Consider the following 13,116-nt stretch of genomic DNA (forward strand, 5'->3'; position numbering starts at 1 on the left):
AGCCTGGTTCTCAGTGCGCACTTATGTATCAGCTATTAGTATCTGTAGTTCACTAAAATTCATTTGGACATTCCCTAAAGTATTATTCATTCAACAAATCTTTACTGATTTCCATGTGCCATACATGCTCCACAGCAGGAGATTAATGATAAAACAAGGCAGACGTATTTGTTGCACTCATGCTGCTTACCAGTTCATAAAACTTCTAAATTTGCCATATATTGATAGCTGTTATCAGTCTTTTGAGGATCACCTGATTTAATTCTACTTCAGTCATAAATGGATCCTCTTAGCTCAAAAATATTTTACTGAATTTTTAAATATTTCCTTAAAAGGTGATTCCATTTCTTCCCTCAGTTGCCCTCAACAACCCTCAACCACAGGAGATATGAAGGACTAATGTTACAAAGTGAACCTTACTTAAAAACTTGGTACTCCAGGAAGGAATAAACTGAGGGACTGAGTCTAAGTTAAAACACAAAATAATACCTTTCCATAGTAATTCCTGCTCTGGATGCACTAGATAAAATGGCAGTCAGAGCAATCTGGGAAGGTGTGTATAAAAGGTGAGCATCCGTCAGTGCAACTCTATTAAGAAAGTCATCAGCTGTTTTCCTCAAAATCTCTGGATTCTCCAACATGGGATAGCGAGTCTAGAAAGAAAGTTTGCAAATGTTATCACTTCTGAGGGTCTCATGGAGTAATAACAGTACAAAACTATTCCTATAAACCAGAAAGTGCTTAACACAGGATACTTTTCGTTAACTCCTGTAAGATCACATTTAGAAACCAAAGCACCACCTCATTTTGATTTGAAATTCCTTCTACTAAAAGTTTACTTTTGGGAAATGAATCTTTGTTTGATTACAGAACTATTTTTAGTATATGCCCAAGAAATATGGATGATCCCCTATTTTCTAACCATTCTTACCCTTTAAAATGAACCCTAAATCCTAAACCCTCAGATATATTTCAGATATCTACATTCAAGTCCCAAAGCAGTTAAGAAATCTTTTCTATACTCTGAAACAAAATAGCCAGAGTCAACTGTACAATCACACACAGGTCCTGTCATCCCCAAATGCCTGACCTCTGATATGACAAATCCAACATTCTACTCTGACCACAGCATTCCCTTTCCCAGTACGTACATTTGCTCAGTTACTTCACAGCTGTTCTTTGACTTCCTCCTCAGGACCTCTGGTTCCTTATCCCTAAACTTGCTTCTACTCACCAGTGTCCACTGGTTCTCATTTCCCTCTTCTATTCCCTGCCCCAGTATGCTGCCAACATATTTCCAGCAAAACTTCAATAGTGGTCGAATTCAACCAACCTTCTGCTTTGCAACTATACCCAGATTTCTGGGTGCTGCTAGAGAAAACAATACAACCAACAGGTCTGGTAATATTACTATAAATTCAAGTTCACTGACCTCAACAAGGCTCTCAACACTGCCTAGCTAAAATATTCCACAGAAAATATATTCTCCCATTTTTCAGTGATTATGTTAAACACTTTCTACCTGACTCAGTATCTTTGATAATTCTCAGAAACTCCACTGCTCTCAGAAAATGATCTCTGTTGATAACAAAGACACTGTATTTCCTGCTATGGCCAAATCCCCAAACATAACGTTATCCTCACCCATGCTTTCCTCTTTCCCTCCGTTAAGAGAAATAGCCAGTTTTTCTACCTTGCTTCAAAATCCCATGCCAGGCCCTTCTACACACTCCAAAGGAAAACTTGAGCTACACATGTTCCATTAAGCTTTCTCTACTAGTGTTCTAAAGTTTCTCATGCAAAACAAAACATGACAAAAAACTGTTCCCTTCTTCTACTTCTAGCAGTTCCCCCATCTTCTCAATCATCCCATCTTCTTTTCCCACTTCAAAGACAAGCTGTTTAATCCAAGTTATACACACTTGTTTTCTCACCTTCTATTCCCCAACCAGCTCCAATCTGTTTTTTTCCTTCACACTCCAAGAAGACTAATTTCACCAAGATCACAAGTCACCTTTCTGGCACTAAATCTAGCAAATGTCAACTTTTACTTTGCCTGAATTCTGTGCAGGATTGGAGAGCTTCCCCTGATCATATTCTAAAAGTATTCTACTTCCCTTCACTTCTCCAAAAGTCCTACCTCTTTGGATATTCTTCAGTCTTCTTACTAGCTTCTTACTTTTCTCTAGCTACCCTTTAAATGGTCCTTATGGCCAATCCACTTTAAATCTTCCTGGGGCAGCAGTGATGCCCAAATCTATGCTTCCAGCCTAGCCATCTTCTCTGGCCTCCAGACACAAATATGTACCAACCTGAATGTCTTGCAAGCAATGGAAATTCATCATGTCCCAAACCAGATTCATCAAATCCCTACCCCACCACCATCAATAAATCTCTCCTGTGCCACTGTTTCCTGTATAAGTGTACCACCATCCACCAATACACTCAGGCCAGAAACCTGGGGGTTCTTCCACTGTCCTCGCTCTCTGTATGCAATCATTCCTCAAGCTCTACTGATTCTAAAGCCCAAGAAGCTCTCTCTGTACCCACTACCACTTCATGAGTCAAACCAACCACTGTCGTTCTGCTTGAACTACTGTAACAGCATCCCAACTGGTATCCCTTCATCCATTCGAATCCATTCTGCACGTTATGCCTGACACATACAGGTGTGCAATAAACATCTGACGCAGGCTGATGCATGAGTCTGCCAACATGTTTTTTTTTTTTTTTGCGGTACGCGGGCCTCTCACTGCTGTGGCCTCTCCCGCTGCGGAGCACAGGCTCCGGACGTGCAGGCTCAGCGGCCATGGCTCACGGGCCTAGTTGCTCCGCAGCATGTGGGATCTTCCCGGACCGGGGCACGAACCCATGTCCCCTGCATCGGCAGGCGGACTCTCAACCACTGCGCCACCAGGGAAGCCCTGCCAACATGTTTTTTATAGCTGCAAACCTAATCACGTCACTCATCAGACTCGACCCTTTCACTGGCATCCCACTGCTCTATTCAAAATCTGTAATGTTACCTCCACAGTCTACACTCTGCCTTCCATTCAGGCAGCACTCCGTGGCAGTCCTCCCCATTTACCTCTAAGTTCTGTTTAGGTTCTTTAGTACACCATGGTTTGTTAAGTCTGGGCCTTTGACCAGAAAAGTCTCTCTGAATGGGATGCTCTTCCACCACCCAATCCCTACTCTTGCTCTGAATTTTACTTCAAATTACACTTTCTCAGAACTGTCTCCCCTTCTTCTCAATCTGCTATCTCCTTCTAAAGTACCCTGTATTTCCCCTTCTGTTAACACTTAGCACACTGAATATATGATTGTCTTTCCCATTAGACTGTAAGGCCTATAAAGGGGAGGCTGTTCCTGTCTTGTTCTTGACTACGTCCTCAAGCACCATGTTTGACATATAGAAGGCACCCAAATTTGGCCACTCAAGATGAATGAACCAGTTTTTGACTTCTGTTCACTTAACTCACACTATCTAAAGTCCTTCTTCAGGGCCAAAACAAAACAAGCTGCTTTTGTCAATGTTCTGACAAAACATTTATTTACTGTTATTTTGATGCCCACATATTGACTTCAGTTCACAACGCCCTAAAAATAGAAGTCACTTAGCAATCTTGTAGTTTAAAATTAAGAATTTTGTAAAATTTCTAAAAATAGAAGTCAGTTAGCAATCTTGTAGTTTAAAATTAAGAATTTTGTATGTATGAAGATCCAAGACAGTATACTGGAGTTAGAAGAGTTATCTGAAGTCTTTAAAAGCATTACAATTGTCCTCATTATGATCCCTGGACCAGTATTTGCAAATCTACTAGATGAGAAGCTCAAGAACTACAGTCTGACACTCTCAGTTAATAAGCCCTCCATGTGATTCTGATGCACACTGAAGTTTGAGAACTATTGCCCTAGAAGTCCAGGCCAAACACATTTTAGCAAGCCTAACTGTGTAACAATTAGGATCATTACTAGTTATAATAAAATTTTGATTATTTTGGTTAAAGAACAATAGCAAAGGAGTTTACTCCACCAGTTTACTTTAGTCAGCAAGATTACCTTTAAATCAATGAGAAAGCCCTCAAAGGGTCTATAAGGATTGTGGACAATAAGGTGGAAATTAAGTTGCTGTATAAGTAGTAGTTCATATTCCAAAATCTGTTCGAGTGCCTTCTCTTGTCCAAGAGGACTCTCCCGCAGATTTCCAACAAACTGTGGACTAGACACATTGAATTCATCCACTTTGCAGGCCAAAAATGCACAAGTGAGCCTAGAGGAAAAAATAAGGGGAAGGATATGTATATACTTTGAAAAATACCAAAATATTTCTAAAATATGTTCTAAAATTGCCTAATATTCACAAATGACTATACTAGACATCTAAGGAAATTGATTAAAAAAAAGAGTTTCCTGTTTAATCTTTTTATCCATACGGAGACTATAAAAATTAGGTTGAACTGTATAACAGTGCCACAGCATTCAATCATTAGTAACTTAATGCCAGTTTTATATAGTTCAGCCCAAGTATCTGGAAAAACAAAATAACCGAAGAATAAGGGTACTCAGCATCATGAAATATAGATGGAAGAGAAAAAAAATAGTACACACATATGTACATATGGGCCTGAGAAGAAAGGTGTTAAAGAAACATTATGGAAAGCCATCAGTGGAAGTCTCCAAGGACATTTAAATAGGGGATTATTACCTCAGGAACAAACCTATGAAACTCTCATGGCTACTACATAAATTTCAGAGTGAGAAATTAGTAGTAATAAGATTACCACAAAAACCAAGACTGGAAGTAACAAGGGCCTGACCTAGACTGGTAGAAATGGAAATGAAAAAGAGAAAATATACAGGGACAGCACGATTGACACCAAGTTCTTTGATGAGTCTCATACTAACTTCATCCTTATTTTTAATGATAAGCACAGTGCTTAGCAGAGGGCAGAAACAAAACAGACCTTTGTTCAAGTGAAATGACTATGGAACTATAGGACTTGTAAACTGACGGGATGTACAGGAAGAGGAGTTACCGTAAATGATTCTCAGAGCAAATGGGCGAAGACAGGTTCAGCTAACAGAAAGGGATATTATGGAAGCCAGTTTAAGAAAAACAGAATTTGAATTTGGACAAGTGCCAAAACTGATGCCATCAGTATTACAGGGAAGGAAGAATTATACAGGTGTATTAATGAGTATCAGGAGGGATCTTAAGTTCAGAATAGAATGCAAGTCTAAATTACCCTTTATTAGGAAGTCATTTTTTCACACACACATGCTCAAAGAGTATAAAAGTTTTCTTAAATGAAAATCAATAAATTAGACTTATACTCACATTATTATCCGGGGGTGATATTCCATTACTGAGTTATTAAGATAAAACCGCTTGAAATACATACAAGCTGTACCCTAAGATTAAAAATACATTATCAGAACCTATTCACACATACAAGTTAAATTTTGTATTTTAAAAAAAACTTATTTATGCCAAGGTTTCTTTGAAAAAGTCACCTTAAAAAAACCCCAAAACTTACTACTTCTTAAGTCAAAATAAATTGTGATAAATTACAACAGAAAAACCACAGCCAAGCCTTTGTTGTCCTTCCCCACCTATCCTGGCTTATCCTTCCTATGGTCACTGGCTTAATTTTAAAAATGGGGGGGGGTTTACACAATTATATATATTTGTATAATTTATACAAATGATCACAGCTTAAGCAGTCCATTTAGTAAAATACTGGCAGAATAACATGGTCAGGGCAATGAGCCTTCTCTCTAAATCCACTCTGGTTCTGTGATCTAACCTGCTGCCATACCAAACAGGAGAAGCAGCACCTACCATTTACTGACTGCACCCCATGTGCCATACTCTGTGCCAAGTATAAAACTATCATTTTATTTTAATTCTTATAACAGCTTGGTGAGGTACTGCTATCTCTATAGAAAAAGAAACTGAATATCAATGAGGTTAGCTGACTTGTTCAAGGTCACAAATCTAATAAGGGACAGGGCTGTTTTCAACCAAGTTCTGCCTGTACTTTTTTAAAAACTATTTCATTTGGTTAGAACCAATGAAATAAATATTTATCTACTTTAGAATAGAAAAAAATACATTTCTTTTTAAATATTTTAAAAGTTTTGTCATTTTATGTGAAACAAAAACCAAAACTAACAGTTATAAATAAGCAAGTTATATAAAGACAAATTCCACAAAGTTCATTCAAGGATTCAGTTTCTTCATCTGAAAAGATCACTTAAACCTACCACCTTGTGTTACAGTTTTCTTATCAGAAAAGACTAAGATCAAATCTGGAAATAGAAAGCAAGCACATCTAAAATTTTTCATGAATCAGATCTCTTAGATAAAGGTCCAGTAAAAAACAGAAAACACTATGAATACTTTTGGACTTGGTATTTTCAATATACTTCAGTTTTTTCAACTATAAAAATGGAGAATATTTTCTAGGAGCTTATTCTTTTCTGGGCCATAAATTATTCACTTGGTATAACTTTAAAATGTATGATCTACTTTCACTTAAGACAAAACTTTCATATTTGATATTCACAACAAATCTGTGAGATAAGAGAAAAATATTTTATACACTTTTCCCCCTTTGTAATCTTTCAGCTTTTAAATTTCAGTTTAATTTTCTATCAACAAAAATACACAAATCCAGGCAAAGGAACAAAATAATACCCCAGTTGGACAACTAAGTGAAGTGGAGACAGGTAATCTACCTGAAAAAAAAGTCAGAGTAATGCGGTAAAGATGATCCAAGATCGGAAAAAAAATGGAGGCACACAAGACACAAGAAATGTTTAACAAAGAGCCAGAAAATGTAAAGAACAAACAAACAGATGAACAATACCTTAACTCAAATGAAAAATACATTAGAAGGAATCGATAGCAAAATAAATAAGGCAGAAAAGTGGATAAGTGAGCTGGAAGACAGAATGGTGGAAATCACTGACACAGAACAGATTAAAGAAAAAAGAATGAAAAGAAATGAGGACAGTTTAAGAGACCTCTGGGACAACATTTAAGTCCACCAACATTCGCACTATAGGGGTTCCAGAAGGAGAGACAGAGAAAGGGCCTGAGAAAATATTTGAAGAGATTATAGCTGAAAACTTCCCTAAAATGGGAAAGGAAACAGTCACCCAAGTCCAGGAAGCACAGAGGATAAACCCAAGGAGGAACACAATGAGACACATACTAATCAAACTGACAGAAATTAAAGACAGAGAAAATATTAAAAGCAACAAGGGGGAAAAAGCAACAAATAACATACAAGGGAATCCCCATAAGGTCATCATCTGATTTTTCAGCAGAGATTCTACAGGACAGAAAGGAGTGCCACGATACATTTAAAGTGATGAAAAGGAAAAACATACAACCAAAAATACTCTACCCAGCAAGGCTCTCGTTCAGATTCGACAGAGGAATCAAAAGCTTTACAGGCAAGAAAAAGCTACAAGAATTCAGCACCACCAAACCAGCTTTCCAAAAAATGCCAAAAGAATGCCTCTTCTATCGGAAAAGAAAAGGCCACAACTAGAAACAAGAAAATTACAAATGGGACAGCTCACTGGTAAAAGCAAACATAAAGGTAGGAAATCATCCACACATAAATCAAAAGTAGCAATTGTGAGGAGAATACAAATGAAGGATATTGGAAATTAAGAGACCAGGAACTTAATCTTGTGTGTGTGTGTGTGTGTGTGTGTGTGTAGACTACTATACCAAATCCTCATGGCAACCACAAACCAAAAATCTACAATAGAAAAAGCAATCCAAACACAACACTAAAGATAGTCATAAAATCACGAGAGAGGAGAACAAAAGAGGAAGGGAAGAAAAAAGACCTATAAAAACAATCCCAGGGACTTCCCTGGTGGTGCAGTGGTTAGGAATCTGCCTGCCAATGCAGGGGACACGGGTTCGATCCCTGGTCCGGGAAGATCCCACATGCCATGGAGGAACTAAGCCCGTGCACCACAACTACTGAGCCTGCGCTCTAGAGCCTGCAAACCACAACTACTGAGCCCATGTGCCACAACTACTGAAGCCCGTGTGCCTACAGCCCGTGCTCCGCAACAAGAGAAGCCACCACAATGAGAAGCCCATGCACCGCAACAAGAGTAGCTCTCGCTTGCTGCAACTAGAGAAAGCTGGCACATAGCAACGAAGACCCAATGCAGCCAAAAATAAATAATTAATTTTAAAAAATATTCAAACTCCATCTAAGAGTACATAGCTTAAAAAAAATCCCAAAACAATAACAAAATGGCAATAAGAACATACATATTAGTAATTACCTTAAATGTAAATGGATTAAACGCTCCAACCAAAAGACACACACTGGCTGAATGGACACAAAAACAAGACCCATATATATGCTGTCTACAAGAGACCCACTTCAGACATAGGGACACATACAGACTGAAAGTGAGGGGATGGGAAAAGATATTCCATGCAAATGGAAATCAAAAGAAAGCTGGAGTAGCAAGACTCAGACAAAACAGACTTTAAAATAAAGACTGTTGCAAGATTCAAAAAAGGCCACTACATAATGATAAAGGGATCAATCCAAGAAAAAGATATGACAATTGTAAATATATATGCACCCAGCACAGGAGCACCTCAATAGATAAGGCAAATGCTAACAGCCAGAAAAGGAGAAAGCGTGGGGGATTTTAACACCCCACTTATACCAATGGACAGATAGATCATCCAAACAAAATCGATAAGGAAACACAGGCCTTAAATAACACATTAGACCAGATGGACTTAATTGATATTTCTAGAGCATTCCACCTGAGAGTAGAATACACATTCTTCTCAAGTGCACACAGAACATTCTCCAGGATAGATCACATGATGGGACATAAAGCAAGTCTAGATAAATTTAAGAAAACTGAAATCATGTCAAGCATCTTTTCCAACCACAATGCTGTGAGATTAGAAATCAACCACAAGAAAAAAACTGTAAAAAACACAAACACCTGGAGGCGAAACAATATGCTACTAAACAACCAATGGATCACTGAAGAAATCAAAGAGGAAATCAAATTCCTAGAGACAAATGAAAACGAAAGCATGACAATCCAAAACCTATGGGACACAGGAAAAACAGTTCTAGGAGGGAAGTTTATAGCAATACAATCTTACCTCAGGAAATAAGAAAAACCTCAAATAAACAACCTAGCCTTACACCTAAAGCAACTAGAGAAAGAACAAACAAAACCCAAAGTTATCAGAAGGAAAGATATCATAAAGATCAAAACAGAAATAAATGAAATAGAGATGAAGAAAACAAAAGAAAAGATCAATGAAACTAAAAACTGGTTCTTTGAAAAGATAAACAAAACTGATAAACCTTTAGCCAGACTCATCAAGAAAAAAAGGGAAAGGGCTCAAATCAATAAAATTAGAAATGAAAAAGGAGAAGTTAGAATGGACACCACAGAAATACAAAGGATCATAAGAAACGACTACAAGCAACTATATGCCAATAAAATGGACAACCCAGAAGAAATGGACAAATTCTTTGCACAGTAAAATCAAGCAAAACTGAACCAGGAAGAAATGGAAAATATGAATAGATCAATCACAAGCACTGAAATTAAAACTGTGGTTAAAAAACTCCCAACAAACAAAAGTCCAGGACAGGATGGCTTCACGGGCAAATTCTATCAAACACTTAGAGAAGAGTTAACACCTATCCTTCAGAAAGTATTTCAAAAAATTGCAGAGGAAGAAACACTCCCAAACTCATTCTATGAGGCCACCATCACCCTGATACCACAAGTAGACAAAGATACCACAAAAGAAAATTACAGGCCAGTATCACTGATGAACATAGACTCAAAAACCCTCAATAAAATACTAGCAAACTGAATCCAACAATATATTAAAAAGATCATACACCATCATCAAGTGGGATTTATCTTAGGATGCAAGGATTTTTCCATATCTGCAAATTAATTAGTGTGATACACCATATTAACAAATTGAAGAATAAAAACTATATGATCATCTCAATAGATGCAGAAAAAGCTTGAGAAAATCCAACACCCATTCATGATAAATACTCTCCAGAAAGTGGGCATAAAGGGAACATGCTTCAACATAGTTAAGGCCATAAATGACAAACGTACAGCTAACATCATAGAGGATGTTAAAAAGTAAATGCTGAAAGCATTTCCTCTATGATCAGGAACAAGACAAGGATGTCCACCCTCAACACTGTTACTGAACATAGTTTTGGAAGTCTTAGCCACGGCAATCAGAGAAGAAAAAGAAACAAAAGGAATTCAAATTGGAAAAGTAGTAAAACTGTCACTGTTTGCAGATGACATGATACTATACTTAGGAAATCCTAAAGATGCTACCAGAAAACTACTAGAGCTCATCAATTAAACTGGTAAAGTTGCAGGATACAAAATTAATATACAGAAATCTCTTGCATTTCTATACACTAACAATGAAAGATCAGAAAGAGATATTAAGAAAACAATCCCATTTACCATCACACGAAAAAGAATAAAACACCTATGAAGAAACCTACCTAAGGAGGCAAAAGACCTGAACTCTGAAAACTATAAGAAACTGATGAAAGAAATTGAAGATGACACAAACAGATGGAAAGATACACCATGTTACTAGATTGGAAGAATCAGCATTGTCAAAATGACTGCACAGTTAAGTCCCCTACATCTGAATGAGTTCCAGTCAGAGTGCGTTCGTAAGTCCAATTTGTTCGTAAGTCCAATTAAGTTAGCCTAGGTACCCAACTAACACGATTGGGAAACTATATAAGTACTATACTGTAATAGATTTATAATACTTTTCACACAAACAATACATAAAAGACAAACAAAAAATAAAACATTTTTAATCTTACAGTACAGTGCCTTGAAAAGTACAGTAGTACCAGTTACATCTCCACTGCTTTTTCGCTTGCTTCTGGACATCCTGGGTTTGAAATAAAGATACTGTACCACTGTACTCTATACAGTACTGTACTGTAAAGTACACAAAAGCACAACCACTTGTAGAGGATGCACACATATGACAATGTATGCCAGACATGTGAACTAACTTAATGTGATTGGACATGTAAACGCATGTTTGCATCTTTGAAAGTTTGCAACTTGAAGGTTCATATGTAGCAGACTTACTGTACTACCCAGAGTAATCTACAGATTCAATGCAATCCCTATCAAATTACCAATGGCAGTTTTTGCAGATCTAGAACCAAAACTCTTAAAATTTGTATTGAAACACAGAAGACCCCAAACAGCCAAAGCAATCTTAAGAAAAATGGAGCTGAAGGAATCATGCTCCCTGACTTCAGACTATACTATAAAGCTACAGTAATCAAAACAGTATGGTACTGGCACACTAACAGACACATAGATCAATGGAACAGCATAGAAAGCCCAGAAATAAACCCACACACCTATGGTCACTTAATCTACGACAAAGGAGGAAAGACTATACAATGGAGAAAAGACAGTCTCTTCAATAGTGGTCCTGGGAAAACTGGACAGCTACATGTACAAGAATGAAATTAGAACACTAACACCATACACAAAAATAAACTCAAAATGGATTAAAGACCTAAATGTGAGACCAGACACTATAAAACTCTTAGAGGAAAACAGGCAAAACAGTCTTTGACGTAAATCACGGCAATTTCTTTTTTGACCCACCTCCCAGAGTAATGAAAATCAAAACAAAATAAACAAATAGGACCTAATTAAACTTGAAAAGCTTTTTGCACAGCAAAGGAAACATAAACGAGAAGACAACCATCAGAATGGGAGAAAATATTTGCAAAGGAAGCAACCAACAAGGGATTAATCTCTGAAATATACAAACAGCTTGTGCAGCTCAATATCCAAAAAACTGACAACCCAATCAAAAAATGGGCAGAAGATCTAAATAGACATTTCTCCAAAGAACACATACAGATGGCCAAAAAGCACATGAAAAGATCCTTGACATTGCTAATTATTAGAGAAATGCAAATCAAAACTACAACGAGGTATCACCTCACACAGCTCAGAATGGCCATCATCAAAAAATCCACAAACAATAAATGCTGGAGAGGGTGTGGAGAGAAGGGAACCCTCCTACACTGTTGGTGGGAATGTAAATTGGTACAGCCACTGTGGAGAACAGCATGCAGTTTCCTTAAAAAACTAAAAATGGGGGCTTCCCTGGTGGCGCAGTGGTTGAGAATCTGCCTGCTAATGCTGGGGACACGGGTTTGAGCCCTGGTCTGGGAGGATCCCACGTGCCGCGGAGCAACTAGGCCCGTGAGCCACAACTACTGAGCCTGCGCATCTGGAGCCTGTGCTCCGCAACAGGAGAGGCCGCGATAGTGAGAGGCCCGTGCACTGTGATGAAGAGTGGCCCCCGCTTGCCACAACTAGAGAAAGCCCTCGCACAGAAACGAAGACCCAACACAGCAAAAATTAATTAACTCCTACCCCCATAATCTTAAAAAAAAAAAAAAGGTTGGGGACCGCTGTGTTATAAGACTCTCCTCTTTAAAAAAAAAAAAAAAAAAACTAACTAAAAATGGAGCTACCATATGATCCAGCAATTCCACTCCTGGGCATATATCTGGACAAAACTATAATTCAAAAAGACACATGCACCCCTATGTTCACAGCAGCACTATTCACAATAGCCAAGACATGGAAACAACCTAAATGTCCACTGAAAGATGAATGGATAAAGATGTGGTACATATATACCATGGAATTCTATTCAGCCACAAAAAAGAACAAAATAATGCCATTTGCAGCAACATGGATGGACTTAGAGATTATTGTACTAAATGAAGTAGGTCAGAGAAAGACAAATATCATATATCACTTATATGTGGAATCTAAAAAAATGATGCAAATGAACTTATTTACAAAACAGAAATAGACTTACAGACTTAGAAAACAAACTTATGGTTACCTAAGGGGAAAGGTGGGGGGTGAGGGATAAATTAAGAGGTTAGGATTAACATATACATGCTACTATATATAAAATAATCAACAAGGACCTACTGTATAACACAGGGAACTCTACTCAGTACTCTGTAA

At 37.7% G+C, this 13,116-nt stretch overlaps 1 protein-coding gene across 3 annotated transcripts in view; it reads right to left on the reverse strand.

The window, feature by feature from the left end:
- CCNH (cyclin H) overlaps positions 1-13,116 on the reverse strand; it is a 35,591-nt gene that overhangs the window by 8,885 nt on the left and 13,590 nt on the right. For all 3 annotated transcript variants that reach the window (XM_029218943.1, XM_029218944.1, XM_029218942.1), the window contains 3 exons: positions 5,342-5,415; positions 4,063-4,273; positions 490-653 (listed from right to left, as the gene is read on the reverse strand). In XM_029218943.1, the coding sequence (XP_029074776.1) occupies positions 490-653; positions 4,063-4,273; positions 5,342-5,415 (449 nt within the window). The remainder of the gene's footprint in view (positions 1-489; positions 654-4,062; positions 4,274-5,341; positions 5,416-13,116) is intronic.

The sequence above is a fragment of the Monodon monoceros genome, unplaced genomic scaffold (assembly GCF_005190385.1).
Source record: "Monodon monoceros isolate NGI ecotype Baffin Bay Population unplaced genomic scaffold, NGI_Narwhal_1 Super_Scaffold_12, whole genome shotgun sequence".
Classification (NCBI taxonomy): Eukaryota; Metazoa; Chordata; class Mammalia; order Artiodactyla; family Monodontidae; genus Monodon; species Monodon monoceros.